This window comes from Labrus mixtus, chromosome 11 (assembly GCF_963584025.1).
Source record: "Labrus mixtus chromosome 11, fLabMix1.1, whole genome shotgun sequence".
Taxonomy (NCBI): domain Eukaryota; kingdom Metazoa; phylum Chordata; class Actinopteri; order Labriformes; family Labridae; genus Labrus; species Labrus mixtus.
The window spans coordinates 20,509,164-20,534,564 of record NC_083622.1 but is presented as its reverse complement, the minus strand read 5'-3'; the positions used below and the strand labels follow the sequence as shown (position 1 = coordinate 20,534,564).

General features: G+C 40.9%; 2 protein-coding genes across 7 annotated transcripts in view; one reads left to right on the top strand and one right to left on the bottom strand.

Annotated features, from left to right (window-relative positions):
• fhod3b (formin homology 2 domain containing 3b) overlaps window positions 1–17,388 on the top strand; it is an 86,764-nt gene extending 69,376 nt beyond the window's left edge. The window contains exons 2-18 of one of the 3 annotated variants that reach the window (XM_061050759.1): window positions 1,252–1,314; window positions 1,817–1,927; window positions 2,066–2,200; window positions 2,608–2,658; window positions 3,464–3,654; window positions 4,747–5,286; window positions 5,369–6,264; window positions 7,479–7,637; window positions 8,340–8,522; window positions 9,025–9,144; window positions 10,065–10,226; window positions 10,353–10,543; window positions 10,998–11,190; window positions 12,113–12,136; window positions 13,326–13,512; window positions 14,652–14,813; window positions 14,956–17,388. In XM_061050759.1, coding sequence (XP_060906742.1) covers window positions 1,252–1,314; window positions 1,817–1,927; window positions 2,066–2,200; window positions 2,608–2,658; window positions 3,464–3,654; window positions 4,747–5,286; window positions 5,369–6,264; window positions 7,479–7,637; window positions 8,340–8,522; window positions 9,025–9,144; window positions 10,065–10,226; window positions 10,353–10,543; window positions 10,998–11,190; window positions 12,113–12,136; window positions 13,326–13,512; window positions 14,652–14,813; window positions 14,956–15,038 — 3,451 coding nt within the window. In that variant the 3' untranslated portion in view covers window positions 15,039–17,388. The remainder of the gene's footprint in view (window positions 1–1,251; window positions 1,315–1,816; window positions 1,928–2,065; window positions 2,201–2,607; window positions 2,659–3,463; window positions 3,655–4,746; window positions 5,287–5,368; window positions 6,265–7,478; window positions 7,638–8,339; window positions 8,523–9,024; window positions 9,145–10,064; window positions 10,227–10,352; window positions 10,544–10,997; window positions 11,191–12,112; window positions 12,137–13,325; window positions 13,513–14,651; window positions 14,814–14,955) is intronic. The other 2 variants (XM_061050756.1, XM_061050757.1) reach the window with 2 other exon arrangements.
• A 104-nt stretch (window positions 17,389–17,492) lies between these two features.
• Window positions 17,493–24,990, bottom strand: rxrbb (retinoid x receptor, beta b). Of its 4 annotated transcripts, none has more exons than XM_061050763.1 (12): window positions 24,831–24,990; window positions 23,559–23,752; window positions 23,159–23,312; window positions 22,763–22,942; window positions 22,284–22,337; window positions 20,877–21,037; window positions 20,603–20,732; window positions 19,848–19,974; window positions 19,692–19,733; window positions 19,516–19,607; window positions 19,300–19,405; window positions 17,493–19,180 (listed from the first exon to the last, which is right to left on the bottom strand). In XM_061050763.1, exons 2-12 carry the CDS (start codon window positions 23,697–23,699, stop codon window positions 19,033–19,035), a joined length of 1,335 nt encoding a protein of 444 aa, XP_060906746.1. In that variant the 5' UTR covers window positions 23,700–23,752; window positions 24,831–24,990; the 3' UTR covers window positions 17,493–19,032. The 4 variants fall into 4 exon arrangements, with proteins under 4 accessions (XP_060906746.1, XP_060906744.1, XP_060906745.1 ...); XM_061050761.1 differs by having other exon boundaries at window positions 24,822–24,989; XM_061050762.1 differs by lacking the exon at window positions 24,831–24,990 and adding an exon at window positions 24,596–24,770.
• Window positions 24,991–25,401: the final 411 nt, after the last annotated feature.

Genomic DNA, 25,401 nt, shown 5'->3' with positions numbered 1-25,401 from the left:
AGTATAAATATTTCCTCGTTCCCTTTGGACTCCTCCTCTCTTGTACTTTGTCATCCTAGTGTGGCTCCAGCTGTAGCAGACACTCCTAACATGTGTTTGAACGTTATGTGTATGGCCAACATCCTCCCTAAAGCCAGTGACCCTGAAGGGCAGAGAAAATATCTGAGCACCAAGAGCAGAACTTCTTCTCCTGTGTCAGCACCACCTAAAAAGAGGACCTTTAGTCCTTGGTGCGTTCTTCCATGCCCACATGATTGTGTTTCCCTGTTGCTCTGCCAGGTTCTGCACATACTTAGTGTCAATCTACCCCACCTTCAAACCCCCTCTCACCCCCCTCATCCCCAGACTTCAACCAGAGCTACATGTGTGTTGGGGCTTAGAAGAGTGACAAGAAAAATGTCGTAGGTTCAGGGCAGGAGCAACAGTTTAGACTTTTTTTTAATGTTTTACCATTAAGCCTCACAATGTGGAAACACACTGTCCTTGTCACTGGCGTCTGTGTCTCTATGTATCTCACTGCACACACGGCAACACACCCGAATACTTTAGTAACCCTTCATTTTTGTTTCGTCCTCCACATGCTGTAGCCGCCCCCCCTTAAAAAAAGGTTTCCTCAGTCGTATCGCACAGAGGCGCCCTCATGTCCCATCAGATGTGATTTATGTTGCATGTGTCATCTCCAATGACATACTGCACCAGAGAAAGGGAACTCATTATGACTTCCTTTTCTCACTTGCTGGAAAGAATTATTTTGTGCAACATTCACATCTCATCTGTCTTTGGTTGTGGCTCTGTTCCACAGTTAATCTAAGTCAGTAAATTATTTCAAAGCATCAAAGAATTAAAAAAAAAAAAAAAAAAAAGCACAGATCCCAGTCAGTGTCTCTTGGTGGTTCATGTTTCTGCAGAGATCTGTAGCAACACAAACAGGGCGGAAAGTCTATTATCTTATTGCAATGTAAGCCTGCTTCGGTTTCCTAAACGCAGGAAAAACGGAAGGCCACTAAAACCATTTTATTTATGGGACTTTAGAGCTTGATTGCCTCCAAACAGCAGCACGACTTTGTAAAATGTACAGACACAGTCTGGTCTCTCCCTTGTTGGATCTTTTGTTTTGTGGTCTTGCAGCCCTCCCTCCTACCTCACATATCTGTTTCACTATCTTTTTTTGTGTGTGACTCATATTCCACTAATTCCTCTTTGGAGTGTCTGATTGTTCCTCTCTCTTTTTTTTCTTCTCACATCGATCAGTCTGACTGATTCAAACAACTTGTCTACATCTAACACAGCTAGAAAGCCCCGCTGGGCTGAAAGGTAAGGCCAGGAGTCAACAGCTCAAGAAAACATGAATATGTCGGGAAAAGATGATGATGGGTCTAAGGTTTTGTGACTAAAATGGAAAGCTTTAGAGGAAGTTTTGTGGATGAGCACTAAACAGTTTGCAGTCATTTATTTTGTAACATTTTTTTAACATCTTTTTTTATTGTGCATCCGTTCTAAAGCCAAATGAGCATGACTTAATGTTGGATCCACACAAAATAATGAGTTCTTTGAGAAAAGTGCCGAAAAAAATCTTTGATCCAAATGTACAGACTTGGATTGAAGCGCTTCATGGCAACGCTTTCCCAAGAGGGTTCAGTTGTATTTCAAAAAGAAGCTTCAGAGCACCGTTCTTTCAACACTGTCATATAGCAGTGTAAAGTATGATCATAGAATTCATATCAGATTCTGAATTGATGTCAAGGCTTCTTCTCTGTCTTTTAGTGAAAAGTGTTTTGGAAAAGAACAAAGCATTTTTTTCTCCTTCTTTCAACAGAATCAGTGCAAATGGCACTCCATACCCTGGCAGGCACCAGGCTCTTACATCTTCCAACCATCGCTTCTCTTGTTCAGCAACATCCACACCTGACTCCAAACCCGTAGAGAGGTTGGTGACTCAGCTTTTCCACAGCTAGTGCACAGCGTTTTGTGGACATAATTGATTCAATATCACTCAATAAATCTGCAATGTTCTTATCTGAACAAGTGTACAAATTCAAATGTTCTCTATCCTCTTTGCATGTAGACCTGGTTTAGGCGGCTTGCTGACTTCATCGTACAGACAGCATCAGGAGTCTCTGGCTGCAGAGAGAGATAGAAGACGCGTAGAACGAGAGGAGCGACTGCAGAGAATCGAAAGAGAGGAGAGGAACCGCTTCAAGTTAGTCTCACCTTAAGAATCAGACCCCAACACACGGCATGACTTCCTGTCAGAGAGAATATATATTTCTTTACTTTGTACTGTAGGCAGCTGTAAAGCCAATAAAGACATGCTGGCATGGGTCATTTCTAGAAACAGATGGCTCCAGTCCTTTCTCAAAAGAGACATCCACAAATCTTCCATGAGCCTTAAAAAAGCTGGTCTGTCTTTCTTTATAGGGATGATTAGATGCACTGAATCATAGCAGGAGTCTGTGTATGTTCTGCTCAGGTGCACTAGCTTTTTATCAAGCTCTGTTATATAAGATAAACTATATAGGTCTTGGATAGTCTATTAAGATTATCAAACGGTTTAAAATATTATATTAATTTGGATGCATGTATGTTTTCTCTGTCTTTCCATTTCAGTCAGGATTATGGGGACAAGAGGGAGGAGCTAAGACAAGCTAGAGAAGAAAGGTGAGCTTCTTTTTTCTTCATGGTTATAATGCTGCAGTTGTGAAAGTAGATCAAACAACTGGCGGCTTTTGAATGCTTTGAGATCCTATTTTAAATCGATAGCAGATGTGAAGTTGCTTGCACCCAGCCTGAGGCTGAATTATAGGTGTCGGAGCCCCTTTAGGCCTGCTCACCATTAAGACGTTCCAAAGTTAACAGGACAAGTGTGTAATGGGGTTTCGGCATGCATGAGCACCAAGACTGTGTGTGAGTGTGAGCATATTTTATAGCTCATTCGTTGCCCGCACACTTTTCTCTTCATTAAATCGAAATTTATTTCATTCAATTTTAAAAACTATTTCACAATTTAAAAAAGAACAGCTGACATGACAGATTTTTTCCCATAATTACCCAGAAAAAATGATGCCCATTATTCACAAAATCCTTATATTTCTAAAATTTTAAATTGTCAGAAGTTATAACTTTTTAATTTTTCCAGTTTTGAAGGTCTTTTACAGAATGATGATGGGATTAATGTCTGTATGTTTAAAAATATGAGGAAAACAACATTTCACAACCCTCTCATTGACATGTTTACATGAATGAATGAATGAATTTGCCATAAAAAAACACAATACAAACAAACATTTACAGGACAGCACATAAGAACACATGAAAACACACTTACACTTTTGCCTGAAGAGTCATCTGATCCCACATTTTTCAAATATCTAAACCAAGAGTTTAGTTATTAATATTTTTTTCAGATCTGCATGGATCTAAACCAGAGTGTGTAGACATCTGAAGCCACATTCTTTAATTACAGGTACAAAGCCGTGGAGAGGTTAGCCGCAGAAGAGTTTGAGCGAGAGCGGCCCAGAGTGACAACAAGAGGGCGGACAGAAATCACTTTGTGTTTGAGTCCCATGCCTGCAAACCGCTCAGTGTCCTGCTCCGTTGCGCCTTCGTCTATTGTCTCACAGGAAGACACTGTCACTACTGCACTCCAGACATCAGGTAAATGGTGTTTAGTTATCATTAGTGCCAAAGTTGGATGAACATGAATGGACTGTTATGTATCTGGTGAGACAATGCTGCACTGTCTCACACTCATTAAAGGTTTGTGAAAATAATTATTGCAAAAAATAGACCTAGCTGCATTACTGTTGAACAGTTGACTTTGGAAACACTTGTGAAATACTTATAGCATAGCCACCATGGTGTCTCCTTTGGTTTGGGAACTAATGTTGTAAAGCTTTGAACACAGTATTTTAGCTGACCCCATGTTTGTTTGTTTGGAGCCAGAAATGACCATATATGGAAGACACTGGAGGTATGCATTAGTACAGTATGTCTTTATCCTGAATGTCAGGACACAGTGCAAATCAAGCCCTTATGCATACTGTGTGTTTTATCAAGTTTACTCTTAGTGGGATCAAGAAGTGCTGCATCGAAGAAGACTTGAAATGAGCATTTGAGACAATAGTCATTGGAAACTGTTAATGGTAAAATGGGTCCTTAAAATCTTACATCTTCTTTCTGCCGGTGAAGTCAACCTCTGCAGGTCTTTAGAAAGAATGCAGGTTTAAAGTTCTTCACACTGGCTTTGAAATCAATAGACTTTCTGTCCGCTTCTTTGATTTAGTCTGTGGTGTGTTTGCTTGCCTGATGATTGTGAGACAGGGTCTGAAAGGTCTACAGATCTACATTTCTTACTTTGAAATGTTTTGTAAGAGATTCTGATTTATCAGCCTCTGTGATCATTTTTTCAATGGCTGCAATCAAAAAAGACGTTTTCTTCCAAAGTAAGAGTTTATTTTACTGAAGTATTGATATTGAACACTTCAAAATTAGATTCAATCTTCGGGATAATTTTCTCACATAGTCTCTCACAGCCATTAATGTGGGCTTTATAACACGTGTTTGCTCATAAGAGAATTTGATAACTGCTTTATGATTTATTGAAGTTTGAAAATGTTTGTTTTGAGCTTCGACAATCTCATAATGAAAATATGAATATGTACAGAATCAGTTTAAAGCTGTTGTAATAATGAACCAGAATCATTTTGAAGTACTTTAAAGTAAGTCCTTTTTTAATTCCTCTTCAAGGAACAGAACCAATCTCAGAGCCAAACCTTGACACAGAGACCAGGACTAAAAGTCCAGCACCAGAGTTAACAGCATCACAGACTTCCCCCACATCTCCCTCTGAGCCGGACAAGCAACAGACTGAGACAGAGTCGTCTGCGGAGACAGAGGATGCTGCTGAGTCTGAACAGAATGCTGTGGCAGTGGCAGGGTCAGATGAACATTCAGGCATGCAGAAAGAAGAGAAACAGGAGCTGGAGGAAGAGGACCAGAGTGTGGCCGAGGTAGCAGTAGAAGAGCACGTAGAAGTAGCAGAAGTAGAGAATGTAGCAGAAGCTGAAGAGCCAAATGTGGAGGTGAATGTAGAGTTAGAGGAGGAGTTTGAGAAGGAGCAATCGACAGAAAGGGATGTAAAAGAGAGTGTACTACTGAGCGAGAAGGAGAGACAGAACGAGGAAGTGAATGAAAAAGACAACTGTTCTGCGTCCAGCATCTCCTCCACTAGCAGCACTCTGGAGAGGGAGGAGCGGGAGGAGAAACTCACCAATTACAATGAAGCAGGTATGGTGGATTGACTTGATTCAGTTTCTTTGTTAATCAACTGTATTTCTCTTGATTTTAAAAAATCTTTCCACATTTACAGGCCAGTGGACCCAGTGCATTAAAGACGCAGACGTGAATGACCAGTGCAACAAACTAATCAACAGCAAGCGCTTCATGCTGGACATGCTCTACGCTCAGAAGGCAAACGGCAACGATGAAGAGAATGTAGACGAAGCGGATAAAGACATGTGTAAATGTGAGAAGGAGACAGAGGTCAGTGACTCCTCTGTGGCCAGCTTGGCCAGCAGAATTTCCACACTGGAGGCTCACCGGCAGGCGCGAGAGGAAAATGTGAAGAGAATGGAGGTTGGACATTTGGACAACCAGGGCAGTGTCCGAGCGGTGGCCGAGAAGTTTGGCGATTTAGTGAAAAGCCTGACGTCTGAGGTTGAAGCCTCAAAAGAGCAGCAGCAGTCTGACAAATCGTCGCTGGTCCCGTCATTACCCCCAAAGAAAGAGTCGGACTACATCTGGGATCAGCTGATGGCCACACCCAGAGAGCTGCGGATTAAAGAGATGGACTTCACTGACCTGAGGGATGAGGATGATATGGATATTTTAGATATAGACAGTGTGATGGGATCAGGTGACCTGATACAACCACCTCCGCCACCTGCCCTGCCACCACCCCCACCCCTATTCGGATGCCCCCCTCCTCCACCCATCCTTGGCAAAATGATGCCCCCACCCCCGCCATTCATGGCCCCTATTCCTCCGCCCTCCCCTCAGCTGAGTCGAGGGGAGGTTCCTCTCTTCCAAAAGAAGAAGAAGACAATCCGTCTCTTCTGGAACGAGGTGCGTCCAATGGACTGGCAGTGCAAGAGCCATAAATTATGTAAGGAGTCCCTCTGGTCCAAACTGGAGCCTGTGAAACTGGACACATCCAAGCTGGAGCAGCTGTTTGAGTCCAAATCCAAAGAGCTGCCTGTCACAAAGGTAACTTAGTGTTGTACTGTTTCCTGCTATCAAGCACCATATGAGACAGGATTATTTGTGGGAGAGGGGATGAGCTTGATAAAACTTGTCTCCCAGGTTGTCTCCAATTTGAGGATACATAGGGCAATATCAGCATTTAAAATGGGTTTAATACATCTCAAAATGAATGAGAGGGTTGGGACCACCACTCTACTCATATAGGGTAAGCTTAAAGGAGCTATATGTACAATGTAAGATATCTACTGAATGAAATCATAAAATGGCCTTACTACATCATCAGACATTAGGGGAACATTCTATGTTGAAGTGCTGACTTCTCTGACAACAATGCAGCAGCCAGTTTGACATCCTCCTTAGTTTCCATTCCAGTTGGGAATGGTTTGTTTTTGTTTTGACCAGAGAAGGCCAGCGGTTTTAAGCAACCTGCATGCACATCAACTCTAGGGAGGGGGAGACAGCTCAGTTATGTTTTCAGTGCCTTTGTATGGTGTCTTCAGGATTTGGCCCAAACAAAGCTTGATTTGATGAAGAGTTGTGGAAATGTGAAGCACTGGCCAAAAGAAGAACCCGAATCATTTTGGTTCGACATGGATCCAACTCACAAACAAGCGATAATATTGATTACGCCAACTAGAACACCAAAGACTAAGTAGTAGTAGATCTGATTCAATAACAAGTCAAACTTCTCCAATGCAAACATACTTCACATCTGTGTGTAATAACAAGCTGTTCTTTTTATTATGTAGTTGCATTCTGAACATCTGGTTTAAGTTATTTTCTGATCATCACAATTGTAAGAATTTCAAACCTTTCACATCTTTAAGGACATAATAAATGCCGGGCTTAGATGATAATGCTTCAGCTCGACACAACCTGGTTATGACATGATTTATGAAGTGTGTTTGTATCCAGGCCGAGACTTCTGCAGGTTTGCATTTCATCAATTAGTGTCAGTCATGCATCAGAGAGGAAACAAAGTTTACACAATAATATCTTGTGTTTGTAAGTAAATATATGTAACCCAGAGGAAAACTATATCCATGTCTTCAGTAGCACAGTACTAAAGATCATTACCAATTGTACATATTTAGAAAACCTATCACACTATCATCATCCTCAAGCAAAAATATTCCATTTCATTACGTCAGTTTAATCTTCTCTTGTCCGTGGATCATTCCGGCTGGATTTGTGATGATGTTTTGTTTCTGTTACAGAAAGCAGCTGTTGATGGCAAACGACAAGAAATCATAGTCCTGGATTCAAAACGCAGCAATGCTATAAATATTGGTTTGACTGTTTTACCTCCTCCGCGCACAATAAAGACCGCGATCCTCAACTTTGATGAGTACGCACTGAACAAGGAAGGCATCGAGGTAAGCTTTTTTTTTACAGAGCTTCTCTAACTGACCGCATATTATAATCACTGCCTCGACCATCAGAGTCAACCCATTCAGGCTGACTGGGTCCAAAACAAACGTGGTTTCATAAACGATATTTACTCAGCACATGAAAAATACTCTGGGAGATTGAACTCATCCAAATAGGAAAGCCCAACAATGTTGACATAACGTGTTATTTTCTGTCTGGATGACTATTTTCATGTAATCAATCACAGCAATGAGTAAAGGTTAGCTAGACGTGCATATTTCCAGCTAATTTCAAAAAGCACTCTGTAGACTTCTGAAGGACTTCTTATCAGCAGATAAAGATTAATGGAGCATCATCCTTCTTATATAACCGCTGATTCTCAGAGCTTCACCTTGAGTTGATTTTCAGCAGAGAGAGGTATTCCTCTCCACCTTTTGTCTCTGGAGATATTTACAGCCAGACAATAAAAGGGGAATAAAAGTTCACCTGTCACACAAGTTTGTGGAAACAATTGGAAACATCACAGACAAACAGAGCTGGGAATGTCAGAATCGCGTTGTTTCCCCCTCCCCTCCCCCCTCCCCTGTGATAAACTCACTGACATATCGTGACAAAGTTGTACTCAGGCACTGAAAAACCTTTCTTGATGAATGACTCGATAAGTAAGTTTCTTCTTTTTTCATCTCGCTTCTTCCTCCCCTTCCCAGAAAATCCTGACAATGATCCCCACAGAGGAGGAGAAGCAGAGGATCCAGGAGGCTCAGCTGGTCAACCCTGATGTTCCCTTGGGCAACGCTGAACAGTTCCTCCTCACCCTCTCCTCCATCACTGAGCTGTCTGCTCGCCTGCAGCTGTGGGCTTTCAAGATGGACTACGAGCTTATTGAGAAGGTGGGATACTCTTCTGTTCACATGCAACATGCAGACATCACACCTTAGTTATATAAGTTTACATTTTAAAAAAATATTTGCAATGAATGTGCACATGTGGAAATATGGATATTTGAAATTCAAGCTTTTTTGGTAAAGGTCAATACCATTGTTGTGCCTGAAGTTTCAATATACAATACAAAACAATCTGCTTCCTCACACTTTGAAATGTCTCTAAAACGATTCTGGATTTTGAACTTTTTTTTTTTTGGCCAGCTGCAGTGGCTTGAGGGAAACCATAAGGTTTAACAAATAACTATGTGACAGTACGTTTTTTTACGGGCAGAAAAGCGCTGGCTGTGCGGCCTTTTGACATGTGTGTAAAATCTGTGTCTATTTCATATTTTAATTTACTTAAACCCTGGCTTTATGAGGAGAGAAGAAGAATGAAATGAATAAGAGGAAACAGGTGCAGGCAAAGCTAGATGATTTTCTTCTTGACTGCATTTCATGCTTTTTTTAGGAAGTGGCAGAGCCTCTGCAGGACCTGAAGGAAGGGATGGACCAGCTCGAAAAAAACAAAACACTCCGCTACATCTTGACCACATTGCTGGCGATCGGCAACTTCCTCAACAGCACAAATGTGAGTCACTCTCAAGACATACAAGGCTTGGAGTAGAGGATCCCCCCCCCCCCCCCCCCCCCTTTTTTTTTTACATCCTCTGTGTCTTTTACTCACTTTCTCCATTTCCTCCCACACTCCCCCCTCCTCCTCCTCCTCCCCCTCCTCCTCCTCCTCCTCCTCCTCTTCCCCATTCTCCCCCGCCAACATATTTATTTGGCAGGGATAACAGTGGACTCTCTATGTGTAGAAGAATGTGCTGGCCAAAAGTGTGCAGCAGACACTGTCCTTCTACAGTCAAATCGCTTGTCAGGGCTTCTGCTGAACCTGGCTCCGTCTCTCCGTCTCTCCGTCTGAGACTGTGTTTCCTGACAGTTTGTGTTTGTCCTGCAACTTGTGTGTCGACTTGCATCTGTGTGTCTGTTTTCTCTTACATCTCACTTGTAGACTCTCCGTGGCCTCGCGTGTGCCTTTGTGTTCCTGCATCTGTGTAAATGTCTGCATGTATGAATGGACCTCTGAGACATGAGAGCCAAAAAATGCAAAAGGGAAACATAATTTATCAAAATCAAAACAAGCAGTTCCCGTAAATAATGGCTGCATTTAGATTTTGCAGTAAGCCATTTAAAACTGGCAGAAGAACAAGGAGATCCTGTCGGGATTGTGTCTTTCATGATGTGTTCCTGCTCTTAAAGCTCGGTTGTGGTGATGGGGAACAATCGGTCGGGTCTGAAGCAGATTGTGGTTTCTGATAATCCCCAGCCTAATGAAACTACACATCTACTCTGAGGACTCCTTTGAGCCGGTCCCGCTTCTTTCTGACCGTGCCAAAAAGGAAATCCACTGCAATTTGTCCCCTTTTGATTTTTAATTCCAGACAGTTGTTTCTGTCCCACATTGTGACTGTGTTCTTGTGTTCTTGTGTGTTCATGCATCTCTAGGCTAAAGGCTTTGAGCTGAGTTACTTGGAAAAAGTTCCAGAGGTAAAGGACACGGTTCACAAGCAGTCCCTGCTGCACCACGCCTGCGCCATCGTGGTCGAGAAGTTTCCAGAAAGCACTGACCTCTACTCTGAGATAGGAGCTGTAACGCGATTAACAAAGGTGTGCCTTGTTTACTTAAAAAAACTCCACAGTATGTTTATCATTATTAAAGCTGAGCTGTAAATACCCATGTCATTTTCACTGAAGCCTGAATGTTGAACAGTCTGTGTGGGATGTTGTTTTCAGGTGGACTTTGACCAGCTTCAAGACAATCTGGCCCAGATGGAGCGACGGTGCAAAGCATCATGGGATCATCTCAAAGTCATTGCCAAACATGAGATGAAACCAGCATTGAAACAAAAATTGTCCGACTTCCTGAAGGACTGTGCAGAGAGAATCATTATTCTGAAGATTGTACATCGAAGGATTATCAACAGGTCAGTTCAGTTGTCGATCAAAGACTTCATGTTGGATTACTTTAAAGCTCCTGTAAAGAATTTTCTACTGGCTATAATAAGTAGATTCTGCCGACAAAGGGTATCTCAATCAATACTACAATGACAAAGATGACGTTGAGGCTAGCGGGGATTGTCATAAAATTCTACATATTGCACATTTAAGGTGTAAGGTGTCAGTTTGTAGAGATTTACAGCACACTGAAGATACAGGCTGATTTTCCAAAGCTTCACAATGGGCGATACATTTGACTGTTAGAAAACACACAAACAGAATAAAAGTGCAAAGAGATTAGAGGAACTGCTTTGTCCACAGGGGGCGCCAAAATGAATGTTGTGTTAATTTATGAAGACTTTCATTTTTGCCACGTTTCGTCTTTGTTTCCAACCAACGGATCTATTGACAGTAATGTTATGTTCCCCCACACATCTGCAGGTTTCATGCCTTTCTGCTGTTCCTGGGACATCCGATATATGCGGTACGTGAGGTCAGCATTCATCGCTTTAGCAAGATCTTGAGTGAATTTGCCCTGGAGTATCGCACAACAAGAGAGCGCGTGCTGCAACAGAAACAAAAGAGGGCCAACCACCGTGAGAGGAACAAGACCAGAGGAAAAATGATAACAGATGTAAGTGTTCTTCAGCACGAGTAAGATTCTCCATTTCCTGATCCTCGTCTTTGTTTAGTTTAAGGACTTTCTCAATCTTCTGACACAATATGATCACTCCCTGGACACTGGTTATATCTTTAATCTGGTTAAAGCACCAAACGGAGCTGTTTCTGGAAAACAGCATAGATTTGTAATGACATCAGGAGAGTCCCTCGGTATCCACATGTCTAGATTTCTGTGACAACAAACAGTGAAGTGTTTTTAGTGTATCGCATTCTGTCGCTGCAGCAGGCTCAGAAAGGCCAGAGCAAACACCTCCCTGCATGATTAAAATCCTGTTAAAACCCTAAGGAGCCGGCTGCTCAGAGCGGGCTCCTGCTCAGGCCTTGGCAGGGGCCCCTCGCTCTTCAAAGGGACCCTAATTCAATCACTGTGTGAAAATTCAAACCTTTGGATGTCCCTGAAGGAGAAACAAAAGGGGCCAACAGCGCTGACACACTCATACAAAGATGTTCAGTCAAAGATGCTGCTCTGTCTCAAAGCTTGCTAGCAGCTAGCATTGCCCCAGTAAACCGCAAATAAAAAAACATGGAGTCTTTTTGTATGAATTAAACAAACAAGATAAAACATATCAACTAATGACTTACAGAGGAGAAATAACTTTTTTTTTACCTTTGGATTGAACCAGGCTAGCCGGGTCTCCCTGCTTCCAGTCCAGATGCAAAGTTAGGCTAACCAGAGTCAGTTTTTTATAATTATTAATTCATTATTTCACTATTACTCCTAATGTTTTCAACTCAAATATCACAAACAACATAACACAAAAGACTTTATTTTCCTGATTATGTTCCCTTTGTAAATATTTTCCCTTCATACCTGCAGTATTCTATATTTATATTTACGACACACCTTTTGGCATTCTTGTCCTTTATCTCTGTAGAGTGAGGATGACGATGATGGTGAGGTAGGGGGTCACTTGGTTTGCAAACAAGGTGCATGTGAACTTTGTGTTGACTAATATTCCACAAGAATGTGATGGCGTAACTTTGAACAATGACTGTTGTGTTAATGAGGATTAACCAAGGGCTCGTCATCAGTTAGACTGACAGGCTCTGTGTGTGTGTGTTTGTGTGTGTGACCTACATGAATGAGGAAGCTTAAGGGCGACAGCAAGAACAGAAGAAAGAGGTGACTGCATGTTGCTGGAGTGTTGACAAGATCTGGGTGGGTCAAGTGTCACAGCTACTTCCTGGAACAAATAACTGGACCCAAAGCAGATATTTTTAACCTGTCCTCTCTGCATTGTTGCAAGAAACCATCTAAGTGTGTGTGTGTGTGTGTGTCGGGGGGGGGGGGGGGGGGGGGGGGGGCACTTCTTAAATGGATATGTGGGAGTTAAACCTCTGAATTAACAAACTGTTCTTTTTTTTTATGCATGAAAGTGAAAGTGCTGTGTCATTAGTAAAGATTAACCTGTACAACACGTTTGATAGGAATCTTTAACTCATGGTCATTCACTTACACCACACAAGTGCCAGAGCAGGAACTACTCTAAACTCATTACATATAAACATTATGCTCAGGTTGAGAAGATCACTGGCTGTTATAAGGCCATACTTATGTTATCGAGGGTGTATAAATGTGGGTTTAATATTGGCAGTCAGTTTTTTGTTGGACCAGCAACTGAAAAGACAAATAGTTAACATCGGAAGACACATCGGGCCATGTTTCAAGTTAAAACAAGTTAGATCAACCAATTTGAAGCTGACACGTGAAGCAAAGGAAGTCTAAAAACTTGAATGTAAGGTTTTAGCCACTTCTTTGCTAATATTCAGATTAACTGGTATGAAGCTAACTGCTTGCAACATTTGCATTCGCCTGACTGAAGTCTGCAAGTTATAAAATATGTTGTTTGAACTTGTTGCTCAATCAGGAAGCAGTAAAATGAGAATGATCCGTCAGATTCTCTACATTAATATGTTCTACAGCTCGGAACACAAACAGTGAGACAACGTAACAGAGTTTTAAGTTTCCCACCCTGAGCGTGGAGTCAGAGAAAAATATGCCACAGTGTGAATTTGGTCAGTGGAGTGTTACTGTCTCCTGCTAATAAAACATCTGATATCTAATCCTGTGTCCCTCCCCTCCTCCAGAGTGGGAAATTTGGCAGTGCCGCATCAGAGGCGCAGGAGAGCCAGCCTCAGGGGATCCAGTACGCTGAAGATGCAGCTGAACATGAGAACATGAAGGCTGTGCTGAAGAGCAGTGTGCTGGGAGGAGAAAGCGGGGCGTCCACGGTGCCCGGCCTACGAACACGCACCAGAGCCAGCAGCACCAGAGGTCGGTCTCACAACATGCAACATGTTTAGTAATAAACCTCAACTTAACTCTGTATTTGTAACATCAATAATCAAATATACTGATATTTGAATCCTTAGGTGTCCATAACTTATCTAAGAGCTTTTAGTTTCACTGAATAGATTCCACCTAACCATGAAGCTGATATTCGCTGAGACTGGTATTATCAGCCATGCTAGCTGTCTGCCTGACAGGTTAACAAAGGTAATACTTGTTTAGAGTGGAACATTTATACAAACATTTTGACAGAATACCATAAATATCTTGCCATAAAGAAAACTACTTTTGGGCTTCGTCATGACAACATGGCCACTAGGGGGAAATCGTCTTATTAGTTTAATATGTCAAGGGGACATATTATGAAAAATCCACTTTGACAGTGTTTTTGAACATATATTTGGGTAACTTGAGTGTCTACTGACCCACAAAATGTGAAATAAACACTTCCAGCTTTGTTTGTGGTCTGCATAAGTCTTACAACACAGAGAAAAATGCTCAGTTTCAAATTTGCTCTCCTTGTGACATCACAGTCGGATTCTAGTAAAAAAAAGAAAATCCCCTCCCCTCCCCTGGTATCTCAACTCATGGACTCCACCTCCAGCCTAGAGCAAAACTTTTGCGCAGGTCTGCCAGTTTTATTCTCGCTACAGAGGAGTGATGTCTACCGGGAAAACTCAGGGTGGGCTCATTGTAATTAAAGAGACACACACACCAAAACAGAGCGTTCTGCGAGCTCTGGTTTATACAGGGTCACAAACCTCCTCTGGTGCTTGATTCATGTTATATTTTGACCAAAGCACAGCACATGTTTCATTGAGACCACAGGGGAGTGTTTTAACAGGTAGAAAAGGGGTATAATATATCCTCTTTAAATAAAAAGTGTGTGCAAGTTAATAAAATGCACAGGCAATTTTTAAATCAGGTTGGCAAAATACTAATAATGTGCATGCAGATGACTAAATCAAATACACCTGTAATTAAAACACACATGCAAGTTAATAAAACATGCGCGGACATTATAAAACAGCTGCACAGAAAAGAAAGCCAGGTGCGTTTTAAAATACAAAGCCTATCCATGTCACCTGCCTGGCTCAGTAAATATGCCTGTTGTTTTTTTCTAGGGCGCGTTCCCCCATGGTGCTCTGCCAGTGATGACCCGGTGAACTGCACAGACGACACAGCTGACGAGATCATGGAGAGGATCGTGAGGTCAGCCACTCAGGGGCCCAGCACCCGGACCCAACCTCGGGAGAGGAGACGATCACGAGCCAACCGAAAGTCATGTGAGTCAACAAATGGCCTGATATGTGGTCACATGCAAAATCAGCCGCATGTCAAACACTGTTAATGCACCAACCAGAACTCATCAACATTGTGTCATTCTCCTCCCCCTTCCTCTTTATTTTCTCCTTCCTGTCTGCACAGTGAGAAGGACACTGAAGAACGGTTTGACAACAGAGGAGGCGAACGCACTCGGCTTGTCCAGCGGTTCAGAGATGCAGGTGTGAGCTGGACAGAAAGACATCTGAAAGCCTGTTCACTGCCCCTCAAATGCCCATTCCCAACCCGGCAACCCGCTCCGCTCTGGCTTGGCTCTTAAATCCTCCTAGCTTTAATGAGTTGACTTTGTAGTCATGTGTTCTGCATGATTCCAGTGCTTCCTGAAGAGTGGATAAAACGGGGAGCTGCGTTCAAAACCACCTGGCTTTGCTTTTGCTGGATAAACATCAATGAAGTGCATCCACAAGCCTAAATCACAATCGCTCTATCAACACAGCATTGCTACAATAAAAAGTGTGTTTTTTTTAAGGGTAAAGGCATCAAAAGGGGTAGTCAGGGTTAGTATGATCTAGCCTCTGTGGCCTTGACTGAATCCAAAGGGCTTGAAGTGTGAAACAGACACTAAACTCTCTGCTGTTTGGGTTCAGAGTCAGCCCTGCAGCTTCAGCGACACATTGAATTGAAAACTGTACATCTATTGAATAGATGGCTTTATGCAGAGGGGTTTTCTGTTTAATACTACTGTTGTAGTTGTGTGTTTCTTTTCATTTTTTCTCAAGAAGGTGCTCAAATAAGGAACAATTGCACTGGATGTAAAAGTTGGATATCAATGGAATGTGAAATCCTTCGACACTGATGAACCACTCCAACATCTAAAAATATACTCAACAGTTTTAACCAGCAAATAAAACGTAGCACAGATTTTAATGTCTATTTTAAGTGGGCAGACTCCAGGCAGTTGTGTGTTTGAAGCTTTGTCAAATGTCCAATTGTATAAGAAGGAAAATATGACATTCAGTTTCAGTAAGACTGGTGACAGCACTAGTTCAGATTCATACTCATCATGCAAACATTTTCAGCTTAAACAAACACACACATGTTGCATCATGTGACCTATTCTCACAATTTAGAAGGAGGGCAGGAGCGGTTTTAAAGTTAGTAGTTTAGTGGTTTAATTTTCTATAGACTATGAGCTGCACATGTCAGAGTGCCTTTAAAGACAGATATTTATTAAGACGTTTTCAGGGACAAATGGAGAAAATGTTACTACAGGTGTGCTGTCTGTGAGGGGGTGAGAAGATCATATTGAAACAACCATTATAGAAGCGCTGTGATTTGTTTTAAAACAGTGTTTTTAAAACTTGTCCCGGGAAAAGGTTTTCTGACAACATCGGGATTTGGGTGTGCACATTAGCTGTGTCCAGGTGCCTTACTGCAGAGTATGAACATGCATCTGTTCCACTGTAGTGGAGATCAACGTGTAATAAGAGTTGAACATTGACAAATGACTCTGTAGTTCAGCCGGCATCACTGGAGATCTCTGTCATTAACTAAACATATGGAGTACTTTTACTTTGAATCCAAACTATGAATGTGAACATCAGGGGTTACAGGATAATAAATAACAAGGGTGCACATAAAATCTTCACTATTTATCTATTTAAAAACATCTCTATTGAAGTGGATTAGAAGGAGCCCAAAGTTTTAACTTGTTGATCGTGTACATCCGTTTGAGAACAATTAATGAGCTCATTTTGCTTAAGTCATTTGGAATGTCCTTAGCTAACATAACATGCATTACTTCAGTTCATGTCAAGGTTTATGTATCCACTTGCAAGTTTTCACTGTGATGGAAACATAGCCATTGATTGAAACTAGCGCAGCACCATGATAAAGCTTCAGAAATCCCGACCAGCAGTCCATTTGTTGTTTTGTTTAGAATTGACTGAAACCTCTTCAGCACCTTAGACTCAGTGTGTAGCATGCAGCTTAGTAGTTATAGTGAGGGAGGAGCTCATCGTGTTTTGTTTGTACTGACTTTAGTCATAAACGAGACAGAGTAGATGTGTTATTTAGGAGAAGGCTGTAAAATGATGTTTCTGTCATGACATTGTTATTTGTGTTCTTTGTTTTGCTCCATGTGTAGGATAGTGTATTATAGACTAAAAGCAGTATTATTCTAAATATAATTTAAGAAAACCAGGCCATGCATCGTTTGAAAAGGTGGGACTTCCACTTGATACAGAGGAGGGTTCACTGCAGAGCTGTAGGGTTACTGTGCGTGTTATTAATCCTTTTGAGTCCACAGACTGTAACATGAACATGTAGAAACACGCAGTGATTAACGTCACCGCTCGCCTGTGAACCCCTAAGAAGCCTTTGAATTCATTGCACTCAACATTTTCTTGTCTTTGATTTAAAACAAGAACACCACACACACACACACACATTGCTGCCTGTGCCATAACATCACTGTGGAACCTGGACACAAGTGCTACACAACCAAGGCTTCTACTGCAACTGTGCCCCACGGCAAAAACGATGTAACATCTACAATAAAAAGGCTCATTAAAATAACCTTCATCGTGTTTCAAATGTGTCTTATTACTCGAAAATCTGTTTTGTTCAGGGAATAATAAGCTTCACATTGAACACTTCTTGGGGAAGAAAAAACAAACCAAAAAACTTAAGCCTCTTTATTTTCAGTCCACACAACCCATGCTTCGAGTCACTTTATGTTCAAAAGCATAGAGGTCATTGACAAGCTCGCCAATACAGCTCATCAGGTGTTTACACATGGCCATCATACAGACCTCATTTGGTCTCATTTTAAATTCCTATATGTCCACAGGTGTTATGGAACTAAATGTGATTATGGTTTGCTTTTAATTAATTGCAGACATTACAATGAACAAGACAGCTACCTAAAAAAAAAGGGCGGGGGGGGAGCGGAAAAATACAACTGAGCATCAAAAAAGCACAAAAAAAAATAATAATTCAGCTGAAACAGTCTCAGCAAATCCAGTGCAACCCAAGACATGTTCTGCTTTATCCTAGCTGAAAACTAAAAACAAGGGCACATAATAAGAATTATATAATTTGCTTCTCCTGATCATAATTGAATTTTCTCAATGTACATGTTCCCTGAACAATTACTTTTGCACAGTACCTTAGAATTGTATAGATAAATTACAAAATGGAGTATTCCCTTTCCACCAGATATGATTTACTTTGTAAAACCCCTGAATAACTTTACAGGCAGAAAGCTCTTATGCAGGTTACATTTTATATTGCTACATTTTTTAACAAAGATTAACAAAGGGATTTATAAGTTTTGCATATTTTCTTAGGTTTGTGGTTTGGTGTGCAACTGCACCAATAATGTCAAATTATATCTGAAATAGCACCAAAAGACAAACACCCGACTGCTTACAGGCCAGGTGTTCATTCAAAGTTAAAGTTTAGAAATAGAACATAGCAAGTGTGCAGTGCAGTTCAATCGTTTTACCACAAAGTGATTAGATTTATAAAATGGCTAAGAAGTAAACAACACTAGCTGTATATTACTGGACACATAAAGCTGATCTTCAATCAACACAGACAAGTCAGACTTAACACTTTTAAACTCAGAACTTGTCATCTATCTCAGGGTCACTTTTAAGATTTAATCTTCTGAAATGGAAACAAGTAAACTCAGAGCTGCTGTCGGACACAGCTCCTAGTGGCTGTTTGGTACAATAATATAGTTTTAGATCTGGTTGGTATCAGAAATTAGAAAAAGGAGACTGCATCCTTAATGCAAACCCATGATTCAGGCTGCCTTCGTTTCGTTTTAAAAACAGGGTGTGGGGGATCGGCTCAGTTGGTTAACAACCGAAGCTGGATGTTAGAGGTGTCTAAAAAGCTTATATAAAAGTGTATACCCAAATTATAGCTCCTGTGAGGGAAATATGGAAATGTTTACATTTTTAAAATACCTTTTTTTTTTGTTTTAAATCATAGTTACTCATGAAGTCATTTCAACATATAGCACCAGCTTGTCGATCATGCCAAGCCTTGGGTTTGGTCAAAAAGAGCAAATCTGTGTTGCACTAAATGTGAAACGCAGACAGCAGTGAGACAAACTGACAAATCTTCAAAGAACTTAAAGTGCCACTCCAGTCCCACTCCAGCTTCCCAGACTTCAGCTATCTAAACCTAACCACAGTACACATTTCCTATCTAAGACAACTGATGGGGAGCTTCAAGCATTTCCATGAGAAAAGTGTCAATAGGCGTGTCACCAATCAGCTTGAAGAAGAAGAGATGCTCCAAGCACTTCAAGCCGATTGATCGTAGCGCTGGCAGTCGAAGGAGGAGCTTAGCAAACCTGTGTGCAGCAAAGATGATGATGTTTAGTTTTCCAAGATAAACAATTCACACCTGATGTTTCACTCCGACATTCTAGTTGTAAAATGAATGTACACTTTGTAACAGTAGAAGCTTTACCTTCCCTGCTGCTCGGGGTATCTCTGTTTGCAGTAGGATTCCAATGATGCATAGACCTTTTCTCTGAGGAGCTCCACCTCACTAGTGTTGGAGAGTCCTTTAGCATCTGCAAGAAAAGATACAAAATATGTCCATTAGGAGCAGGACACTTGTCTCTGATCCTGTTTCATCAAATGAAATATGAATCATATTTCGATATTAGCATTGTGAAGGCACCTGGGTTGAAGAGGACGATGGCTCTGAGGCAGCCCAGCTCTGTTTTGTCCATTTGCATATCTCTCATTTTATTGACAAGCTCGGTGAGGACCCTTAATAATGGAATGGATTAATGAACATTATTTTAAATTCCAAGATTATGTCAAGGATACTGATTATGATAAGTGTAAAATTACCTGTCAAATATGGCGCCGACCTCTGCACTCTGCACACTCTCCCTGTATGAAATAAAGCAGGTTATTACACACAGTGTAACCTTATACAGTGGTGTTACAATTTGTTTTTTATATGTGCATATGAGGAAAAAATCGAGTGTCTCAATAGATGTATACCGGTCAAAAATGGCTCCCACTCCTGCGCTGTGTGCACTGTCGCGCTGCAGCTCGGAGGCCAAGAGGACTCCATCCTTCAGAGCGATGGAGCGATGAGAGAAAGAGGCAATAAGGAGCTCGTTCCAGCCTGAAGAAAGAAATGTTATTAGATCACGTCTTTTATAATATCAGTGAAAAACTGCTCAGTAGTTGTTCAGGTGGAATTAAACTCTAAAACAGGTTTTAAAGAAAGAGGTACCGTTCCTGATCGACTTCCTGACGTTGAAAGCAGTACCACAAAAACATTTTATAAAATAGTTCCTGTGATTCTATACTCCTACTGTAGGAGACTCTTTTCTATCCCTCATACCAAAGCTGTAAAAGTTTTCACGTTATCTAAAAAATCTTTATTATTACAATTCTACTTTTGTATGTACTATTTCTCCCACTTTTGATGAAAGGGCATTAAAAGGTCAAATAGCAGCATCCCTGCTTTAATGAGGAAATAAATATATATCTTGGTTTAACTTTTGACAAATAGTGGGAAATTGGAGTTTCTTTGTGAATTGTTTATGAAGGCTTTACATTCACACAGACTAATTAATTGGTCTTTATCCTTATTACTCTCAAACCTAATCCTAAAGTTCTCCAGCTACTCATTATCTCCCTGATGAAGCCTGCAAAGACATGCAGTGGAGATCATCTTTGTGTTCTGTGTTAGGGTGAGTGGAGCACTCCCATGCATATCTTTGATGAAAGCAGCTTCTGGATCGTACCTGCACGCAGAAGGATGACCTGGTCGTCGAGAGGCAGCTCAGAGAAATGAGGGATTCTCTTTGCCCACTCCACCAAAGCAAACAGCTGTTTGTCTGCAGTCTGACAGATGTTAGTCACTGCATCGTGGGGCTGAAACATTCAAACAATTCATGACCATTACTTATTGGTACATCTAGCATCCTTTATAAATCTGATCCATAAACATGAGCCATGAAACCCTCCAGGCTGATGTTAGTTCGATGACTGTATTGATGCAGTGATGTAACCACTCACTGAGTTTCCTGCTGAACCGCCGTCAGAGTGAAGCTCGGTCTTCCGCTCCACAGCGGTCTCTGCCTCCAAAATCTTCTCTACAGGCATCTCCTCGTTCACTCCCACACTGAACTCCAGCTCTCCTTCACGCTCTCTGTTCCTCTGGCGCTCCTCCTGGACAGCTGTGTAACACAGAATACAAGGAGACAGAGGTGGGAGGGACAAAAAGAGTGAGATGATGGAAACTACTGAAAATGACAAGATTCAGGGAAAAGACAAAAGAAAAGGGATGAGTTTAGGTTGTGAAGACTGATAGTTTGACTGAAAGGTTCCGCCTCCATACAGGTGGGATTAGGAGAGCCTAAGGAGTTGTTGTTTTATTTATTTATGGTGAATGAGACTTTGCCAGATGAGATACATTTTGAAGGTGTTGTATTCTGTTGCTGTCAATTATAGAAATATATGAAATGTAGGGCTGCCAATCTCAGTGTGTATCTGAATATAAGATAGTGATTTAAGAAGCTCAGAACTGATTATGAGATGTTTCTTTGAGTCTTAAAACATACTCATTTTGTTTTAACTGTCATGACAAAGATCAGATGAGTTTACGTTCATCGTCACATGGATTAACTTGTACTTGTTTCTCATGCCCTCAAGGAAGCTAACATGCATGAAATGAACGATTCAGCAGAGAATTAACACCTGCTACCTGTCAGATGCAGGGTAAAGAATGACAGTTCAGGTTACAGATAGGGTTTGATCATATTTAGAGATGTATTTATAAGCAGTTATAACATAAAAAATAAGGACCTATATTGCGGCCATACCTATCTAACCACAATGGTAGGTGAGGAAAAGACGTAGTCCCTGTTAACCATTGATGACTATATAATGGAAGACAGGATCACAATGCAACCAAAGGCTATTGGTTTTGACCACGCCTAATGAAACCGTAGCATTAAACAGCATTCAGAGAGGAGACTAGAGGCTGGCATGTGAAGTTTGTTAATGGCAGAAAAGAGTGAGTCCATGTTGTCAGCATGTCATCTTTAGTGGAAGAGCTACAGCTGGTCTATTTAAAACAATGGCTCCTTCAAATTAAAGAAATAAAAAGCGTTGTCAGAATCTCAATGTAGATACACTGTCACATAATATCTATGTCTCCTTCATGCAATACTAAACTGTGGTCCATTATATCCTTAGTGGCTTCAACACTAATCCACTCCATCAGATTTGAAACACAGTTCAGTAAACACCTACAGATGATAGACTGCTTTATAAACAAGCACTCAATCAGCACACGCCAATACACCACACCGGGGCTTACCCTCCATCGTTTCCTAGTGCATATGTGTATATGTGCAACACAACAGGCTAACTCTCTAAGTAACAGTTAAATACAATATCTTTAAGATTACAATGACATACTCATCCATCCCTCATCTTTTCCATCTTCTTTTATCCCCTTTACATGTTTGATCACTATTGAAAGACGGAGACAGGGCAGAATAGGAGAAAATGAAGAGAAGAGATGGAGAGGGGTTAGTTATATAAACCAGCCCCAATACACCCTCCTCTACCCTTTGGTTTATCTTATCCAGCATCCACCTCAGCTACGCCAGAAAGACTCCACTAATCCAATATAGTTAATCAATTAATTGGGCTTCCTTTTGCAACCTTTATTATTTTGGGAAATCTTGTTTACTACAATCAATGTTTCATTCTAAAAATACAGCGTTCAGTCTATATTGCAAAAAAAAAAAAAAAAACTTAGATGTACGTCCCCTCTGAAAAGTTGCATGTAAAACAGCTTGCAACTAAATGTGATTCTAAACCCTCGTCAAACCCCGCAAAACAGGTTCTCAAAATGATTGTCAAACTATATTCCACTGCTGTTTCCTGCATACCTTCCCTCTTCATGCCCATGGCCAGGCACTTCTGGTAGCGGCAGTACTGGCAGCGATTGCGCTGGCGTTTGTCGACCAGACACTCTTTGTTGTCCCTGCAGGTGTAACTTAGGTCTTTTCGCACTGTACGTTTGAAGAAACCTTTGCAACCCTCACAGCTGTAAACTCCATAGTGCTTGCCTGTAAAATTAAACAAATAACAACAAGTTAGAGGCTGACGTAGTATTCAAAAATAACTTAAAATGAATACAACAGCCTGACACACATTAAGTGTTTTATTAGCAACAGAGATAAATGCTAATGAAACACAGGAGAACAACATCTGACATTAAAATTGGCACCGAGTAAAAGTGATGTTTTACTGCTGCCGATCCAGCTCTCAGTGCACCAACTCACCAGAAGATCGGTCTCCACAGATGACACACATGCGTTTCTGAGACAACATTATTCCAGGGCTGTGAGGTGTCATGGGCCTCAGGCCAAAAGGAGGTTTGATATCTTCAGAGCTGCTGATTGAGTGCATCCCTGATATGGGTGCCGACGAAGAGATCTGCAAACATATTACAACAACAAAAACTAAAAACAATGTTGTATTTTGTTGAAAATGCATGTGTAACAACAATACTGCTTTTTGTTAACTTTCCTTATTAGTTACATCGTATTTAAAAACACTATACAGTAAAAACTATTTTGTATCAAAGTCCCAAGTTTGCGTGCACCAAATGTTGTACCCCATCTTTTGCGATGCACTATGCACATTTTGTACAATACTGCTTTGTGGGTGAGTGTCTGATACCTGGCTGTTGCTGATGGGTCCAAATCCAAGAGAGGGGGAGACCACGGGGGAGTTAAGAGAAGGACTGAGAACTGAGAACGGAGAACCCAAGATGTTTGTGGGGCTGTTGGAGGCTGAGCTGTTAGGTTGCTGTGAGGACATGGCGAGTGAGCTACCCAGTGGAGAGGATGACGACCCGTCTGAAGGAGATCAATCTGAGGGGGACACATTAAAAAAAAAAAAAAAAAATCTACTTGAGTTTAAATCGGACATGTGTGTTTGCAGTAATTAAAAGTGATTGCAGGTAGCTGCGGAGGAGATTATTGCTATCTTTATTTAAATAATTCATTAACTTGGATTTTCAAGCAAAGCCGCTTTTTACTGTCTGGTTTCAATTACTCTTAGAGGATTTTGCTTTGCTGGTTTTAATAGCTAAAATTGTAACTTCATCGTGTGTGGATAGGTCAACGCTACAAATAAAAGACACTAAAACAGATGGTTAACTAAACATTTTATAAACATAAACCAGAAACACAACATTGTCGATTTAATGGACGGATGTGTTTTGAACCATAAGTTACATTGAAGCCCCCGTAAATTACAACTATCAGTCTCAATCATGTAAAAAAAAAAAGGAAACGACAAACCAGAATACGTCTGGTGCGAGAACAACATATAAGAACATATTATAGTCTGCGATGTCTTAATGTCTACAAACCCGTGTTGGCATTAAAAAACCTAACACGTTTGCTAAATGATGCTAACGCTACGCAGTAACTTTGAAAAACAGAACTAAGCCCCGCTATCTGTAAAGCTCTGAATTCAGACAGAAACACACGTATTAATCACCAAATCATCAATAAATAAAATATAAATGAAGGTCGGATCTTAGCGGTGAAGCAATGCACAGGGTAGCGTTTACGGTTAGCTAGTTAGCTAGCTGTAAACGCTACCCTAGCAACAACTAGCTTACATTAGCTTCAGTGCCAAATGTCTGACGAATACTGTCATTACTAAATCCTCTTGAAACTTCAAAATTAAAACACCACGATAGTCACCGAGAAATGTGGATCTTGATAATGCGATGGCCATCGAACAACTCCGGCAAATCCGGACAAATAACGTAATGTTTTCCAGCTAGCTAGGATTAGCTTCTTAGCTGCGATTAAAGCCAACTTAGCCAATATGGCTAGGATTAGCCAAACGCACGGACCGCGGCGACAGTCTGAAGAAGTGGTTGTTGACTAAATAGCTCATGGTCGTTTGAAGGTTGGAATAACTTACCAGACACACCTTCGACGCATTGTGGGAAAGCACTTTATTTTAGTCGTTGAGAGCAGACGAGCTCCAGACAAGTCGACACTCGGATCTAGTTTACTTCAACTTGAAGCTGTTGTTGTTTACAGGCCATGATGGCTCAGGGCCAGTAGTATCCCGAGAGCCAAAATGTCTCATGGGACCACCCATAGCAGCACTGTCACATGACACTGTCTCCTGCACTGTGTCTTCAGCTTCACTCATCATGTCATCGGTTACATTGTTGTCCAATGGTTTTTCTGCGTTAAATCTAAATAATAATAAATTACACCAGTAGACTATACTTTTTATTTACCAAATTGTTATAAAATGTTAATGACATAAAAAAATATATAATCATACAGACACTTTGCTTATTATTATTATTATTATTATTATCATTATTATCATTATTATTATTATTATTATTATTATTATTATTATTATTATTATTATCATTATTATTATTATATGAAAAATAGAAAATGATACACAGAACATTTTCATAAAATGACTCTGACCTACTTACAAATTGTAAGTATGCCACAAAATACATAATCAGAACAAA